The sequence below is a fragment of the Dipodomys ordii genome, unplaced genomic scaffold (assembly GCF_000151885.1).
Source record: "Dipodomys ordii isolate 6190 unplaced genomic scaffold, Dord_2.0 Scaffold13, whole genome shotgun sequence".
Classification (NCBI taxonomy): domain Eukaryota; kingdom Metazoa; phylum Chordata; class Mammalia; order Rodentia; family Heteromyidae; genus Dipodomys; species Dipodomys ordii.
The window spans coordinates 12,306,500-12,324,340 of NW_012267229.1; the positions used below are offsets into that span (position 1 = coordinate 12,306,500).

Sequence of the window (17,841 nt, forward strand, 5' to 3'; positions counted from 1 at the left end):
CTCAGCCTCAGCCGGAGTCACTCATCTACGGCCTTGAATCCTGGGAGGGTCTGTGCTGGCTGGAGGGGAGCCTCTCCCCAGGATGGCTTGAACATCCTAAGCAAATGGACTCATCCTATAGCAGGGGCTCAGAAGAGGGTCAGACAGGAGCCAATATATATCATGGCTAGGCAGTGCCAGACTCCAGCAGCCTTCCTGCCAGACCCAATCCTGTTCCCACGGGAGAGAATACACAGGGAGTGGACACTGGAACGGGGTCTCTGGATGTGCTGACCTGAGCAGCCACCAGAGTTATGGCTGTGGTCTTTGGCACAGCTTTGACCTCTGCCTCTGCCAAGCCAGGGGACTTGGGTGAAGGGCTTATTCTCTGGGCATCTTCTTTTGCTCATCTGTAAAATGGGCACAGGAGAGCCAAGGCTACAGGAGCTAGATGTGGTGGGCTCCTTGGGGCCACACTGGGCACAAGTAGAATTTCAGACCTCTCTTGGGAAACATAGACCTGGGCCAGCCACGGGCAGAGAGTGTCCGATGCATTTCTAGAACTTTCCTCCTGCAGACACATCCACGCTGGGCCCCACCCTCTCTGCATTCTCCCACCTCCAAAGTTCCTACAGGTATTCCTCCCTTTTTCTGTCCTGTCCCTACCCCAGCTGGCCCTCAGTGGGACTGTAGCTTCCCTTCCATAAATCCTTCCATAGACACAGTCAGGGCTAGGCAGTGCTGGGTGCTGGGGTAAGCAGGCCAGGCCCCAGGGACCCCACCCCACCCCAGGGCAGGGGGTGGAGGATGCACATGCCATAAACCACCGATGAGCCATTGGAAGGGTTGTGAAGAAGGCCAGGAGGACCTTATGACATGATTGGTCATGGGGTGGAGAGCAGAGGCCAGGTGGCCAAGGAGGTGACCGTGTGACCAGAGCTACAGGTCCAAGGGAGGCAGCTGGGAGGAGCCGGGGCTGCGGGTGGGTGTTGAGACACAGTGAACCAGTCTCTGGCTCCTGTGGTCATCTTTCTGCAGAGCTCAGGGTTCCCCTCTGTAAGCCAGGGTAGAAACCAGTGTGGCCCGTGCTTGGGACATGAGGACCGTTCACAAGCATGCACCCTCAACTCAGCAGCCCCACCTCCCAGGGCTCACCCCTGGGCTCACCGCCCAGCGCCAGGTGACAAGAATACCCATACCCGCGCGGCACAGCAGGGGCAGAGCATGCGCAGCTGTGCCCGGCATCTCCCCAACAGCAGCCTCAAGCCACCCCCCTAGAGGAGCAGGCGGGGAGGAGGGAAGACTTGATTTTCATTTCATTCCTTCTGTGGTCTCAGAATTTCGAACAATGTGCTTATTCTATTCATTCAAAGAAGTTAAAAGTTACAAAAACTTGACATTTAAATCAAAACACACACACACACAGCCAAGAGACTTTGTTTTTTGTCTTCTCTTGCACCAGTCTGCATCAGACCCAGCATCTAGCATCTAACTATAGTCCCTGCCACGTCACTTTGCTGATTCAGGCCTGTTTCCCACATGAGACAGAGTAGCTGGAGGCTGAGTGGTCTGAGGGCATCCCACAGGTCCTCCTGGCTGTCCAAGCCCAGCCCCCACCCCAGTTACCATTAGGGTACACAGGCTCAGACCTTCATCGCCCCACAACTCCCCCACCTTAGAATGAACCTCACCCCTGTTCCCAGCATCCCCTCTCCCCCACTTGGGAGGCCTGATATGGGACATGATCATTGCCGTGATTTGATGCATTCCCAATGCAAAGCTTGTTTTCTGGGAAGGGATCTCTTAAAAAAAAAAAAAAGTAACAACATCAACAGCAATAATAATAATAATAAATATAAAAGCTCTGCTTGCTAAACATTGCGTTACAGGGCCGGGCCATGGTTCTGAGTGTTCATCTGACACAGGGTTATCAGGACTTCTCCAGGCATGTGTGCAGCATTGCAGGGTTTTGGAAATGAAGTGCATAGCCCCCTGTGGTGGTCCATGTCTGAAAACCCAGCATTTAGAAGCCAGAGGCAAGAGGCTCGTGAGTTAAGACCAAGATAAAGCCGGGCGCCAGTGGCTCACATCTGTAATCCTAGCTACTCAGGAGGCTGAGATCTGAGGATCACGGTTCAGAGCCAGTCCAGGGAGGAAAGTCCATGAGACTCTTATCTCCAATTAACCACCAGAAGACCGCAAGTGGCTCAAGTGGTAGAGCGCTGGCCTTGAGCACAGAGAGGACAGGGACAGTGCTCAGGCCCAGAGTGCAAGCCCGTTATATCTATATGCCTGAGCTATACAGCTTAAACAAAAGCAAATAAAGAGATAGGAGCTGGGGTGCTGCTCAGTAACAGAGGCCTTGGCTGGTCTCCACAAGGCCCTGGGTACGATCCCCAGCACTGCAAAAAGTGATACAGTAATTAAAGTACCTACACACACACACACACACACACAGAGGAAACAAATCAACTTGAGATATTGATACAGGTACTTGAGTTTGAACATAAGGCCTCGAGCTCACTCAGTTTGTTTATTAGACTAGTGCTCCATGACTCGAGCTATGCCACCAGCCCAGATTTTGACTGATTGAGTGGAAGATGGAGTCTTGAGGACTTTCCTGCCCCAGCTGACTTCATACAAACAGCAATCCTCCAGCTCTCAGCCTCCTGAGAAGCTAGGAATATAGGTATGAGTCACCAGCACCTGGCTACATGGTCAAAAAAAAAAATTGGTTTTGAAAGAAATTTCTGGTGCAATCAAACCTCACTTCCTTCTTCCTCCATTAAACACCCCTCTCTGCTAGGACCTTGTGCAGTCATCAGTTTGAGGCCGTGAGGAGTGGACACATATATTGTAACATCCACAGCCACCGTGATGAGACAGGAGAGTGTCAGTCATTTCCACTGGTGACAAAGTCCGCTCACAGGCCCAGTTATGGCTGTGGTAGTTGAAGGCCTGCTTTTCATCCACATAGAATTCCAGGTACAGGTTAGTGAGAAAAATAATGCCCCCCTCCCTTTTCTTTTCCATTCAAGTCAACAAATTCCCTGAACTTTCTTGGGGATTACAAATACCTGGTGACTGCACTACTTGTTAAATATATTAACCCTGCCTGTACAGGTACTCCTTCTCTTTTCAACATCCAAACAATTTTGAAATAGATTGTATAAAAAGGAGGCACCATGGCCATTCCCCTCCCTTACTGTTCCCTGTTACTTGGTTATTAGTGGGGTTCCCTCAGCCTGTACCTGCACACAAGGAGAAATATAACAGCTGCACACCAGCAGTCCGCATGCTGTGTTCACTCCAGGTGTGTCAGAATGGTGTGTGTGTGTGTGCATGCATGTGCGCACATGAGCCCGTGTTTACACACCAGTACTGGAGCTGTACAGGGCCTGGGCACCGTCTCTTAGCTTCTTCCGCTCAAGGCTAGCTGGTACTCTACCACTTGGACCACACCTCTACTTCCAGCTTTTTGCTAGTTCATTGGAGATAAGAGTCTCATGGACTCTGATGCCTGGGCTGGCTTCTGAGATCCTCAGATCTCAGCCTCCGGAGTAGCCAGGATTACAGGTGTGAGCCACCAGGGACCAGCGTGGCCGTGTTTTCAGACCAGCTCTGATTAAGCTCAGCCCTGTTTCTAGAATGGCTCCCTGTCACCATCACCCAGACACGTCACGCTCTGTCACGCTCTGTCACGCTCTGTCACGCAATGTCACACATGGGTTATGTAACCCTGCATCAAGCTCCTCACACAGATTCTTCCCCAGAGGCCCTGACAACCCTGGAGGGCAGGAGCGATTATTTTCACTGCTTCAACAAAGAGGCCCTGTGGTGGGGTAGACAGCTCTACCTGAGGCTACCCTGCCAGTAAGCCGAGGAGCCGTGCACATTGACACAGAACACTGGTCTCTCTGTATTCACTTTTACCTGCATGGACAAATGCTTTTCCCTATCATGAACCAAGTGCACAAGAAAAGACTTTTCCCCAAAAAAGACTTGCAGAGGCCAGGTGTGGGGGCCCATGCCTATCATCCTAGGTACTCAGGAGGCTGAGATTTGAAGATGATTGCAGTTCAAGGCTAGCCAGGGCAGAAAAGCCCCTGTGAGACTCTGATCTCCAATAAACCACCAGAAAACCAGAAGTGGGGATATGACTCAACGTGGTAGAGCACTAGCCTTGAGCAAAAGAGCTCAGGGACAGGGTCCAGGCCCAGAGTTCAAGCCCTAGGACCACCAACAACAACAAAAGGATGGAGGGATGGTGTAGGGAAGGTAGACCCCATTCCCTATGTGGGTGTCTAAGAACTCACAGCATGAGGGGGACAGAAAAGGGGGGGTATGAGGTCAAGAGAACAGTGGATCCCAGCTTAAGTGAATTCCTATACTGAACCCCTCTCTACCCCTTCCCCCTTCAGCTGGTGCCTGAGCCCTGGGCCAGGCCCAGGGCCCCTCTCCCCCATCCCGGCCTCTGTGGGTCTCTACAGCCCCAGACCAGCTGGCCTGGATTATGCATCCGAAGGCCCATGCACGTGGACCAGCTCAGCAAACTGGGTGATGGAAGCCAGCTGTGGGTGGCTTTGCCTTGCCTCTCCTCTGTGGCCACAGCAAGTGGGGGACACATACTGGCGTGGATCTCAAGCTATAGAAGCCCAGCCCACCTCTGCAGACCTGGGGAAGCCCGGGGCAGGGTGCTAGCACGAAGATTCTGCGCTGATAGGCAGTGACCTCAGCTCAGACTTCTGGACTTCCCTACTCTTTGGTATGGCCTTGCCACTCGGGAGTAGTAGGCTGTGCTGTCTTCCATGTTCTAGGAGCTCACAGTGCCAGGCAAAGTCTGAGACCAGGATCAGTGCAGCTCCCCTGGCCCTGCCTAGGGGTCAGCTCCCATCAGCCACACAGGGTCCCCCAGGGCTGAGGTACAGCAGGGCCTCTGAAGATGAAGCCTGGAGCTGAGCACCAAGCATCAGTGGTTCACCCTTGTCATACTAGCTACTCAGGAGTCTGGGATCTAAGGACTGTGTAGGAAGCCAACCAAAGTAGCAGAGACCATGAGACTACCTCCAATTAACCACCAGAAAACTGGAAGTGGAGCTCAAGGGTTAGAGCTCTAGCCTTGAGGACGAAAGTTCAGGAACAGGAGTTAAAGCTCCACAGCTGACAAAAAAGAAGTCGCATGGGGAGGTGAGGGAGTCAGTGAACGGCTTCCTAAGGTGCCTTGGGGTTCCAGTGAGCAGAAGTCACTAGTGGGTAGAGGGAGTGGGAGAAAAAGACGTCAGGGTTTTAAGGTCCAGCTTGGGGCTTCAGAGCTGGGCAGGGCCATTCACTGGAATGAGGTTGGAGAGGGCAGGAGCGGCTGGATGGTAAGGGGCAGGGGAAGCAGAGCTGGGTACTCTATGTGTGTGGACATGCTTGTTAAACACCTATGCAGAGCCGGGTGCTGGTGGCTCATACCTGTAATCCCAGCTACACAGGAGGCTGAGATCTGAGGATCACAGTTCAAAGCCAGCCTGGACAGGGAAATCCATGAGACTCTTATCTCCAATTAGCCACCAAAAACAAAAACAAAAAAAAGGCACAAGTGGAGCTGTGGCTCACGTGGTAGAGTTCTATTCTGGAAAGGAACAAGTTCAGGGACAGTGCCCAGGCCCTGAGTTCAAACCCCAGTATAGGCCCCAAAACAGAAAAGAACAGACTTTTTTAAAAGTCACTGTGGGGAGACAGAGGGATGTCCAGGGAACATGCAGGTAACCAGCCGGGGTGGGGCTGCATCCCCTAGGATCTGAGCTCACAGAGCCCTTCTCAGTAACAGAAAAGACAGGCCAAAGAGCACCTGGGCACACAGCAATTGTGTGTGCGCATGTGCAATATATATATATATATACACACATAAATGGTCCACATTGCTCCTGGGGTACCCCACTTGGAGGGGGTCTCTGTACATGCGCTCAAAAGGGACCCTGAGCTAATTAATGTCAGCCTTGCCCCACCACCTCCCCTGGGGCTTCACCTTCGCCATGAGATGGACTCCTGCCAAAGCCCTGGGGAGGGAGCAGAGGGGGAGGAGGGCAGCGGGGAAAGGGGCACAGGGCCGGGACCACCGAGATGGAAGAGCTGGCTCCTCCCTGAGCCAAGATCACCACGGTCCTCCATGCTCCCCAGGGAGCCCCAGTCTTCCCAGGGCCCTGTTGGACCTCCTGGAAGCCAAGGCCAGGACAGGGCCAGGGCCAGGCTGGATGGTGGCTGAAGGCCAGTGTGTGTACATGAGTGCATGCACGTGTGTGTGTGCACGTGTGTGCCTGTGCGCTCCTGAATGTGTGTGTGTGTGTGTGGTGGAGGTCCAGCTCTGTGCCCCCTTTGCAACTCAATGGTGGCCACATGCTAGACCAGCCTGTCCAGCTCTGGGGAAAGTGGGCACATGAGCATGAGGGACCCAGAGCCCCGGGGACTGGGCTCCGGCCCTCCATGCAGACACGGGACATCGGAAGAAAGAGTTCAGCTGGCAGGTAGACCCACAGATCTAGACAGGGGAAGGTGAGCCCACCTCCTGCCTGCCAGAGAAGGGACTTGAGATGGGGGGAGGCTACACTCTGACCATTGTTGCTCCCTCTTTTCCATGAGTTGGTTGAATATATTTTTTGTACAAAGCCCAGTGGACAGCAAGCCAAGTTCCTAGTCCTGTGGAGCTGATCTTCTTGAGGGACAAGATCAGAGCTGGAGAAACGGATGCCAAGATGAAGTCAGGGAGTACTAAGTATATGCAATGATGAGGACAGGGCAGGGGTGGGAGATGGAAACAGCGTGTGCCAAGGTCCTGAGGCAGGCTTGTGCTTGTGTTAGAGAGCTGTCCTAGAGGCACTGCATCAGGAGTGGAATGAGGGGGAGGGAGGGGGAGGAGGGGTTTTCCTTTGGTGAAATGGGAACCCCTGGGAGGTGTGCAGCAGAGGAGAGATGTGTGTTGGGATCCCTCTGGCTGAGGCTGAGTGGAGGACAGCCCACAATCCCCCCTGCAGCTGGAGCGGTCCATCCAGACAAGCCTGAGGTCCGAGCTGGCCCAAGCCCAGCAGCACGTAGTCCAGAACCAGACAGCCACCATGCTGGAGCTGGGCACTAATCTCCTGAACCAGACCACCGCCAAGACCCGCAAGCTGAGCGACGTCGAGGCCCAGGTAACGGCTTGGGGTGGGGGGCGCGGGGAGAGGGCAGAGATGGTCAGCAAACAGCCCATCTGGGCTGCGCCTCTGTCCCTGGGAAGGTTAAGGCTTCTGACCCTGGGGGAGATCATGGCCTCTCTGAGCTGGTAGCCAACTGCCTTCCCCCCTCCCCCTCCAATCATGGGGCAGAAGGATTTCTGAGCACTTGGCAGGGGGCGGGGGGAGGGGGGCTGAGTGGAGGGCTGAGAGGGTGGGAATCAGTGAGTGACAGGTAGGTATGCCTATGTCTGGTGAACTACTGTGCCCCAGACACCATGAGAGAGCCAGATCCTGCCCCTGGTTGATAGCAGTGACTATAACGGGCATCCCTTGGCCTCACTCCCACCCCCAGCTTGCCAAGGAAGCAAGCAAGACCAACATTCTACCTGTGTTAGCACTGCAGAGAGAGGAAATGTGTGAGGGCAGCCACGGTCCAAAAGCAAGGCCAGGAAGGACCCTGAGAACAGAGGACTGGAGCCAGATAACTCAGGAGAGCAGGCCAGACAAGGAGAATAGCACACACAAAGGCCCAGGGGTGGGAGTGGGTCCCACACTACAGGAACAAGAGAGTGCTGGGGTGCTGGGAGGGGCACAGAGAGGGTCAGGGAGGGGCTGGAGCCAGATGGAGACTTGAGGCCTGGAGGGCTTTCTTGGCCAGAGAGGCGACAGGTGTTTTGTTTGGGGCAGATGTGGGGCTTGAACTCAGGGTCTGGGCGCTGTCTCTGAGCAATTTTTCCTCAAGGCTAGTGCTCTACCACTTTGAGCCACAGTGCCACTTCTGGTTTTCTGGTGGTTCATTGGAGATAAAAGTCTCATGGGGACTTTCCGGCCAGGGCTGGCTTTGAACCGTGATCCTCAGATCTCAGCGTCCTGAGTTGCTAGGATTACAGGTATGAGCCACCAGCACCCAGTGAGGTTGGGTTTTGAAAGGTCACCTTAGACTGCCTCCTTGGAAGGAATCCATGTAGGACACTGGGTAGAGGACCCTGGAATGCAGGACCAGAGGGAGGCTGTGGAGGGAAGGAAATGGCTAGGGAGCACTTGGGACTGCACCTGCTCATGTATGGGAATCAGAGTATTTCTCCTGGGACCCAGGCAGCAGACTTGTCACTGTCAAGGGCAGTGATAGAGAGGGAAAATTAGGAGACAGATGATAAGCTCAAGGCAGGGCCAAGGAGAGAAGGAAGGAACCAGAAACTAGTGGCTTGAGGGTGGCAATAGGTCATCAAGTCTTGGAAGTGGCCGCTGGCCAGGGCTCCTGCAAGGCTCACGTTGTCCCCATGTCCTGGGTGCCGGGGCAGGTCTTGAACCAGACATCCCGCATGGAGATTCAGATGCTGGAGACTTCGCTGTCCACCAACAAGCTGGAGAAGCAACTGCTACTCCAGGGCCACGAGCTGAACCGGCTACAGGGCCGAAATAGGTGAGTGCTGGAGCCTGCGTCTGGCTAGGACTCTAGCATGGAGTTCCAGGCTGGTCCCAGAGCCAACAGCCAGAGCTAAAGCTGGGGCCAGGGCTGGGCCTGCACCAGCTCCAATGTCAAGTTCATTTGCATGGATGATGGGAATTGGACTTGGCCCGTGTCCGGGACAGAGCTGGCGCCTGGGTTAAGACTGAGGCTAGGGATCATTTTGAGGGCTAGGCCTAGAAATGAAGCTGTGACTCAGGGTGGGGTGAGGACTAAAACTAGACTTGGAGTCCAGAGAAGTTGGGGGGTGGGGGGGACAGTGAACGTAGCAGTGGGGTGTGGCTCAGTCAGGCACTGAGCCTGGCTCTGAAGCATTGAGTGCGAACAGAGAACAGGAATGTTCCTGGGGCTAGAGACACCTTAATCCTTCCTTCCTTCCTTCCTTCCTTCCTTCCTTCCTTCCTTCCTCCTTCCTCCCTTCCTCCCTCCCTCCCTCCCTCCCTTCCTTCCTCCTTCCTTCCTTCCTCCCTCCCTCCCTTCCTTCCTCCTTCCTTCCTTCCTTCCTCCTTCCTTCCTTCCTTCCTTCCTCCCTCCCTCTCTCCCTTCCTCCTTCCTTCCTCCCTTCCTCCTTCCTTCCTTCCTTCCTTCCTCCCTCCCTCTCTCCCTTCCTCCTTCCTTCCTCCCTTCCTCCCTCCCTCCCTCTCTCCCTCCCTCTCTCCCTCCCTTCCTTCCTTCTTTCCTTCCTCCCTTCCTTCCTTCCTCCCTTCCTTCCTTTCCATACCAGGAATCAAACCCAGGGTCTTTCACATGCTAGAAAAGTGCTCTACCATTAAGCTACACCCTGAGCTTTTGGAGACAAAGTCTTTCCTCCATATCTCTCAGGCTGCCTAACCTTCACCATCCTCCTTCCCTAGCCTCAGAGCGCTGGGATTACAGGTGTGTATCATCATACCTTCCTCTCTCCCTTTCTTTATAAGTCAACCGTTTTTTCAATGTGTACCAAATTGTCCTGGACATTTTTAATCAGCTTTGGCTATGTGTACATGAATAAGCCAACCTGGCCCTGTGCACCTGCCTCTTCCTGGAGAAGCCAGTCCCTGTACTGACTCCTCATCTGCACCCCCAGACCTGCCAATATACACCTGGCCACCTCCTTCCAAAGACAGAGGGGAAGCAGTCACATGACACAGATAAAGCAGAGATATCTGGCATCCAGAGTAGACTTTTATCTGGGGTTGGAGCAGAGTAGGGACCAGCCTGCCAAGGTCAAGTTCTAGGGGAGACAGAATCTCCTTGTTGAAGAAAGCACAGCCTGGTCTTGCTGGCAGAACGCGAAGGTTCCCACGTGCTGGGCCGGCAGCATGCCAGGCCCAAAGAGCAGCCTCCCCCCTGGGATCTGGGTACAGTTAACAACCATAATTACTCTTCCTCACCCCAAGGTCCCAGTGGTCTGGGGACAGGGGCACTGTCAGTCACACTGAACGTGTGTCAGGTGTCCAGAGCACCTGGAGCTTTAACATGCTCTCCCCCCACCCCCTCCCCATCCCCTCCCAAACCTCAACAGAATTCTAGAACTTGAGTGTGCACCATTCTCCCTCTCCCTGCATTTTATATAGTTAATTCCTATGTGCAGCCTGTGGGCTCATATCCAGGTCTGAGGAATGGCCTCCAGGCCCTTCCTTCCACCCTGGACCCAGCTTCTGCTCCACCCAGCCCTGGCCCTGGAGCTGCCCCTGGAGCCAGAGGTGCCCAGCTCTGAAGCTCTCCTGTCTTTGTCACGCCACCAACAGTGATCTTGGAGCAAGTTTGGGTCAAGCACTCCTTAGAGACATCAGGGACACAGAAATAAGTGAGCAAGCAGCCCGGGGAGCTGGTATGAATATGCAAATGTGCACATAAAGGCCCAGGAATCCTCATGAAGCCCAAGTGGACATGCCATCTTTTGTACCGCACTTTGTTCCATTATCTTGGGAAGGTTCTGGAACAGTACAGCCTGTCATTCCTTCTCGTTTCCAGTGTCCCTTTGTTTCCTAAGCCATAAATATGCCTTTTGCTTATTACAATAATAGAGACCTGCATCAGATAACACTTGTAGGGGACCTGCTATCCCCAGACCCAGGGCAGCTTTCCAGCTTTGTACAAAACCTTCCCCCTCCTTCCCCTCCAGGCAGGGAGGGTGCCCCAACAGGTGCGGGATGCCAGAACAGAACACTCTCTCCCAGTCCTGGCTGTTGGATTGCAAGGCTGTTTAGCTGGTCTCATTTACAAGGCGTGTCCATCTGTGTCCCTGGTCCCCAGGGCATTCTGCTCCAGGACCCTTAGAGGATACCTCGACAGCTGCTGTATCTTTGGGCTTTGGTCATGGCTACCTGGCTGATGGTGTCTCCCTGTTACCTGATCTCCTTCTTCCATTAGACCCCAGCCCACATTCCTCTGGGATCTGCCCCTCCCTGCTCTATGCTGGCATGTGTGTCTCAGAACCACATGCTCCACCTCTATGAGCCTGCAGATCTGTACGGCAGAGTCCACTCCCCGCTCCCCCCCCCCCAGGGAGTGCAGGTGGCAAGTGTGAGTACCGCTGGGCCCTGTGTCCCCCTCCCCCACAGTGCCCTGGAGACCAGGCTGCAGGCCCTGGAGACGCAGCAGCGGGTGGAGCTGGCCAGCCTCCGAGACCAGAGGGAGCGGCTTCGGCACCAGCTGGGCCTCCAGAGCGGAGCCCTCGCCGGCCTAGAGCGCAGCCTGCGTGCCCTGGGCGGCAATGCCAGCTCCCTGCAGCGGGCACAGCGACAGCTCGTGGACTTCGTCCAGCGCCTGGTGCACGTGGCAGCCCAGGGCCAGGGCCGGGGCCAGGGCCTCGGGGAGCCAGGTGCGCCGGGAGGGGAAGGAGGGAGGAGGAGGGAGGGCAAGGGAGACAGACCCCGTTTCCATCCAGGTAAAGGCCCTGCCCTACTCCACCATGCACACGGAAGCCAATCCCGCCTCCATCCCCTGGTTCTGTGGCCCACCCCACCCTAGGCCTGTCTCCCCAGTGCTTCATTGGAGGTTTGAATAATAACATCATCAACAGCTGCTAGACCAACAAGAGTGAGTTCCAGGGGATATCCTGCAGCCCCGATTGCTTGGCTTGCCCTCTGTCTCCCAGGGCAAGGGGAGAGGTTGTAGGCAATGCATCCCAAGGGCTTCTCTCCTACCACCCTGCCCCGAGCCCCACCTGGGGTGCCCCTGGCCTCTGCTGAGGAAGAACTTGTTGGGGTCTACTCAGCACCCAGGGCAAGGTTTTGTCTGGTCTAGACCCTTCCTTTCAGTCAGCACACCTTTGAGCCCCCACTGGGTGGGGGTGGAGAAGACTGCAGCTCATGCAGAAACTCTAACTCTCCCCTACACACACACACACACGCATGCATACACACATGTGTGTATGTGTGTGTGCATGTGCACGCACATGTATGCCAGTATTGGGGTTTGCACTTAGGACCTAGCACTCTCTTACTTGGCTTTTTCAATTTCAAGTCTGATGCTCTACCGCTTGAGTTGCACCTCCACTTCAGACTTTTTGCTGGTTAGTTGGATATAAAGCATCTCCGAGATTTGTCTGCCAGGCTAACTTTGAACTGTTATCCTCAGATCTCCTGAGTCACTAAGATTACAGATGAAAGGCACTGGTGCCTGATAAGGACTCCTGGGTCTTTTTCTTTTTTCTTTTCTTCCTTGTTTTTTCTGGTCCTGGGACTTGAGCTCTGGGCCTGGGTACTATCCCTGAGTGAGCACTCTACCACTTGAGCCACAGCTCCACTTTTAGCTCTTTTCTTTTTTTCCTTTTTGTAGTTTAGTGGAGATAGAAGTCTCACAGATTTTTCCTGCCTGGGATGGCTTCAAACCACGGTCCTCAGATCTCAGCCTCCTGAGTAGCTAGGATTACAGGCATGAGCCACCACACTCCACTAGACTCCTGACTCTTACCAGCATGTCTGCTTCCTCAGAGAGTGAGGGGCCTGCTTCTCAGTTGAGTGCTGGCTCTGTGAATAGCCCTTCCAGAAATTTCCTCACCACAGAAGGCCTTCAGGACTGTGCAGACGAGAGGAGACTTTAATCTGAGTCCAGGAGGGTTGCAGGAAGAATTTGGACCCATGCTTTTTTGGAGTCCAGACTGGGGGCCTAGAGCGCAGACTAGTTTGGTGAGAGAGGCCTAGGAAGAGACCCTCCTGCAGCCCCTGCCCTGGGGCAGCTGGAGCCTCATTAGGACACAAGAAATTGAGCCATAGGGACAGAGTTCCAGGCTCCAGAGCCAATGGGGATTTGGGGCAGGCCACCATGCTGTGGTTTTACCCTAAGTCCAGCCAGCCCAAGGCAGGAGGAGTGGGAGCCTTCCAAGCCATAAGTTGTAAAGTGACCAGAACCCACTGTGGGCTGTGCACAGCCCTGGCAGCGCAGCCAAGGCCTCTGAATGAGTCCCATGTGTGTGGCCCTGCCAGACACCTCTCCCAGAAGGCCTTGCTTCAGGCATTGGAGAGTCCAGTTCAGAGGTCAGAAGGACAGAGGTGGACCTGCCTCTTTGCCCAGCTTCCCTAGACTCAGCTAGTAGGAAGGACCAGAGTTCAAATCTTGGTTCCTTTATTTACCTACAACCAGGGCTCTGCACAGCCGTGTGACTTCTCAGGCCATCCACTTTCCTCACGTATGAAACAGGAAGAGCCCTCTCCCTGAGTCTCACACAGAGAGGGAGATGAGGCCATCCTTAGGTGCCTGCCAACCAGAGAAATTGGGTTCCACAGCCCAAAGCCCTGATTGGTTCATTCTAAATGAAACAAGAGCAAGGATTTTACATCCCGGCTGTTTGTGCATAGTCATTTCTTTGTCCACTTTTTTGAGTCCTGGTGGGGTTCAGTCAAAGAAAAGAAACACAGGCCCTTGGTCAGTTCCCAGAGGGGCAGAATGAGGGAGCTTCTGCCCAGAGCTGTGGGGTGATCCTGATGACCCGCCCAGGGAGCTCCAAGAAGGGACAGTGAGCCAGGGTCATGCACAGCCCACAGTGGGTTCTGATCACTCCTCAGTTTACAATTTGGAAGGCGCCCACGCTTCCCACCTTGGGCTGCTAGACTCTGGATAGAGCCACAGCAAGTTGGTTTGCTCCAAGTCCCTACTATAGGCTCACACCTGTAATCCTAGCTACTCAGGAGGCTGAGATCTAAGGATCGTGATTCAAAGCCAACCCAGGCAGGGAAGACCATGAGACCTTTATCTCCAATGAGCTATCAAAAAAGCCGGAAGTGGAGCTGTGGCTCAAGTGGTAGAGTGCTCACCTTGAGCAAAAGAAGCTCTGGTCTGGCACACAGGCCCTGAGTTCAAGCCCCAGGACTAACAAAAAAAAAAAAAGGAGGAAGAGGAGGAGGAGGGAAAGCTCTGGCCAGCTGGCTGGACCACTTGGACCTGTTTCCTGGTATGGGCAGTGTGCCTTATTAGAGTGCTGGCTCCAAGCACCCTACCCCCAAGAACGGAAGGGCCTGTTCCCAGGCCTCCTTTCTGTGAGCCTCCTCCCTGCAACCACTACTCTGCTCTTGCCAGAGTGCTCCTTCTCTACCCAGTGCTCAGGGCTCCTCAGCCTGGCATTCAAGGCCCACTCACCCTGCTAGAACACAGACTCCTTTCTGCTCTCCTCCTCCCTTACCCTCAAACAGCCAGAACACTTGTGGGGTGAGTCCTGTCTCCCCCTACACCTCGTCCATCTGCCACACACACACCAAGACAGTTCCCACCTAGGAGACTTCGCATATACTGTTCCCTCTGCCCAGAAGGCCCTCCCCTCCTCCCGGACCCCGGTACATGGCTCGGTCCCAGTTCATTGCGGCCTCCTCTCAGTGGCTTCCCCATCCCCCAAACCTGCCATCAGAACCTGCACCAGGGCAGCCAGGCTGTGTCCACCCCTTCCCTCCTCTACCCCTGCTTACCTCCAGCTCACTCCTGCTTTGTCCCCAGCAGCCTCCGGGAGGGCACCTGAGCCTGTGTTCCAGGACTGCGCCGAGATCCAGCGCTCCGGGGCCAACGCCAGTGGCGTCTACACCATCCACATGGCCAATATGTCAGAGCCCAGGAAGGTCAGGGGCGCCTGAAAACTGGGTTCTCCCAGGCGCTCAGCCAGAGGCTTCCCAGGCTGAGCTCCCCAGCCAGGCAGGGACACCCCCAAAGTCGGGCAAGCATCTTTTGTTGACATCTTCTCCCGATGATTCTCATTTGGGAAGAAGTTCTGTGTGGGTGAAGGCAAGGCTGATCAGTATTGTTGTCCTGAACTAGAAGGTGCAGACATCAGGAGAGAAGGAAGACAGAATTCTGTGCAGGTATCTGGAGGGAGGTCTGGGGCAAGCTGACAATGGAAAATGTCCAAACAAGCTGCCGGCCATTCCACCTCCCATTCTTCTCCGCAGTTTCCTCTTCCCACCCCCTTTTTCACATGTGTCGGCACTGGAGGCTGAACTCAGGACCTGAGGACTATCCCTTAGCTTTTTCATTCACGGTTGGGGTTCTTGCTAACTTGAGCCACAGCTCCACTTTGGGCTTTTGGTGGTTCACTGGAGATATGAGTCTCACAGACTTTTCTGCCCAGGCTGGCTTCAAACCACAATCCTCAGCTCTCAGCCTCCTGAGGATTACAGGTGTGAGTCACCAGCGCCCAGCAACTTCTTTCCTTATGAGTATGTTCAGAAAAGCAGCCCATTTTGTCCCTACGTTTGTCCTCTCCTTTCCTCTTACCTGCTAAACTCCCCTTCACAAAAAAGATGTGGCCCAAAGCCCTGTGTGTTTCAATGCTTTCTAGTTTGAATTTTGTAAAAATCTTTTTACTATATTTATTTTTTACAATCATCTGAACAAAGGCAAGAGTTCAGGTGGCTTTCATTTATGGTACTGACAATATGTTCCCTTAAAATGCACTTGACCAAGTATATTATTTTAGGAATAAAAGGGCACTATCATAAAAAGTAAATGTGATATGCAAGTGATATGTGAGTTGATTTAGCTATGGCGGGATTCAGCAGGGGTGAGCAGCTAGAATTTGGGGACACTGATCAAGAGTTGATCTGTGAGGCTCAAACCTCAGCTTTACTTGTGTCTTGTTCTGAAGCACAGTATTCTCCTGTCTGGGACTCAGTTTCCCTTCCTGCACCCTTCCTGCACCTTCTGCCATCCCTACAACAAATGCCCTGCCGTCTCTCCCTCAATAGGCCTTTAGCATCTCAAGCCCCTGCTTCTGCTGTACCCTGCTCCCACCCCCAGAAACATTTCACGTTATCCACCTGGCAGACTCCTCTTCATCCGATGCCCTGTTCTGAAGCCACCTCCTCTAGGAAACTTTCCAGGGTTTCTGAGTGTTTCCTTCTTTGAACCCTTCTTTGTAGCTCCCCAAACATTTGCAGCCAACAGTCTGCCTGGATTATTATAGGCTCTGCCAGACCAATCTAGCCCTGAGGCTGGCTTACCTCTGATTCGTCAACAAGGGCCTGAAGCCAAGTCTGTAATCATTGAACATCATCAAACATTGACCATGTACTCAACTGCCTGGAAAAAAAATATTGTGTGGATGAAAGTTAAGCTGAAAGATTCAGGTAGATGATTGCTTTGAAACAAAGGCTAGTTTGTTCAAGCTTGGTACATAGTAGGTACTCAGAAAACACTTGTTCATTGAATGACAGTAACAGCATTTTCTAGGTCTAATATGGCTAAGCATCTTGTGTGTTACCATTTGAATATCAAGTTCCCCCCTCCCCGCCCTCACACAGCCTCATGCTTTGAACAATTGGTCCCCAGCTGGTGGCACTATTTGGAAGGTTCTGGAAACGTTGGGATTAGGGTCTGTCTGGAGAAAGTAGGTCCATGACTCTATACCTAGAGTCTACTTCCTCCCTTTCTGAGATGAACACAATCCCACTGCCCTGGTCTTCTGCCTGAGGGCATGGGATTGAGCAAGCCAAACCGCAGGCTGAACCCTCGGTAGCCACAGGCCTCAGAAAGCCGTCTCCCTCCCTTCCTCCCTCCTTCACCCCATTTTGTCACAGTGACAAAAAGCCCAATGCAATGTCAGTCAACATTGAGTCATGCCTCATAGCAACCCTGCCATGCTAACAAACAAAAGCTCCAAGCCTTGGGCCTGTCTGTCTGTCTGTCTTCTAAACAACGCGCATGGCTCCATTCATTTAATTCTCACAAAAATGCCAGTTCACAGAGGGGAAACTGAGGCACAAAGAGGTAAAAGGCATAAACATCCCCATTTAGGGTACAACTGAAGAGAGAAGAAAGCTGAGGGGAGCTGTTACTTCTCCAGCCTTCTAGAAAACAATGAGAGTTTGAGCTTGCTTTTTTATTTTTCTGAATGCCTCTGAAGGATTCCAGCTCATTGCCTTCTCTCTCCCTCCTACCCCTCCCCCCCAACCCCCTCCCCCATGCTCCCCACCAGGTGTTCTGTGAGCTGGAAGCTAATGGAGGCGGATGGACCCTCATCCAGCGCAGGGAGAAGGGCAGTGTGAGCTTCCAGCAGGGCTGGAAGGAGTACAAAGAGGTAAGGCTGCTGCCAGGGAAACGGCTCCATCCTTTGCAGCTGCTAAACAACCAGCAGGGGGTGGGTTATTGTGAGGGGACTGTTTTTCCTCTATTCCATCCCTGAGGGGGGGGGGGGGGGGGATCAGCTCCTCTAAAGCCAGCAACCCTCACACCCCCCTGCATGGAGTACACCTCTAGAATGTGGACTCCCTGAAATCCAATCCTCTTTTGTTGTTGTTGTTATTGTTGTTGGTCACAGGCTTGAACTCTGGGCCTGGGCACTGTCCCTGAACTCTTCAGTTCAAGGCTAACATTCTACCACTTGAGCTACATGTTTTTTCCTATAAGAGTCTCACAGACTTTTCCTACCCAGGCTGACTATGACCCATGATCCTCAGATCTCAGCCTCCTGAGTAGCTAGGATTATAGGCATGAGCCACCAGTGCCTGGCTCCAATTCTTTTTTTTTTTTTTTTGCCATTTGTGACACAAACCCTAGGAATGCAAATTGACTTTTTGTTTAAACTCTTGGGGAAAAAATAGTATAATATGCCGGGCACTGGTGGCTCACACCTGCAATCCTAGCTACTCAGGAGGCTGAGATATGAGGATTGCGGTTCAAAGCCAGCCCAGGCAGGAAAGTCCATGAAATTTTTTTTTTTTTTTTGGTCGGTCGTGGGGCTTGAACTCTGGGCTTGGGCGCTGTCCCTCAGCTCTTCAGCTCAAGGCGAGC

General features: G+C 53.5%; 1 protein-coding gene across 1 annotated transcript in view; it reads left to right on the top strand.

Annotated features, from left to right (window-relative positions):
- Angpt4 (angiopoietin 4) overlaps positions 1-17,841 on the top strand; it is a 31,658-nt gene that overhangs the window by 7,776 nt on the left and 6,041 nt on the right. Inside the window, exons 2-6 of the mRNA XM_013010809.1 lie at positions 6,996-7,151; positions 8,477-8,598; positions 11,190-11,428; positions 14,560-14,675; positions 17,027-17,128. Coding sequence (XP_012866263.1) covers positions 6,996-7,151; positions 8,477-8,598; positions 11,190-11,428; positions 14,560-14,675; positions 17,027-17,128 — 735 coding nt within the window. The remainder of the gene's footprint in view (positions 1-6,995; positions 7,152-8,476; positions 8,599-11,189; positions 11,429-14,559; positions 14,676-17,026; positions 17,129-17,841) is intronic.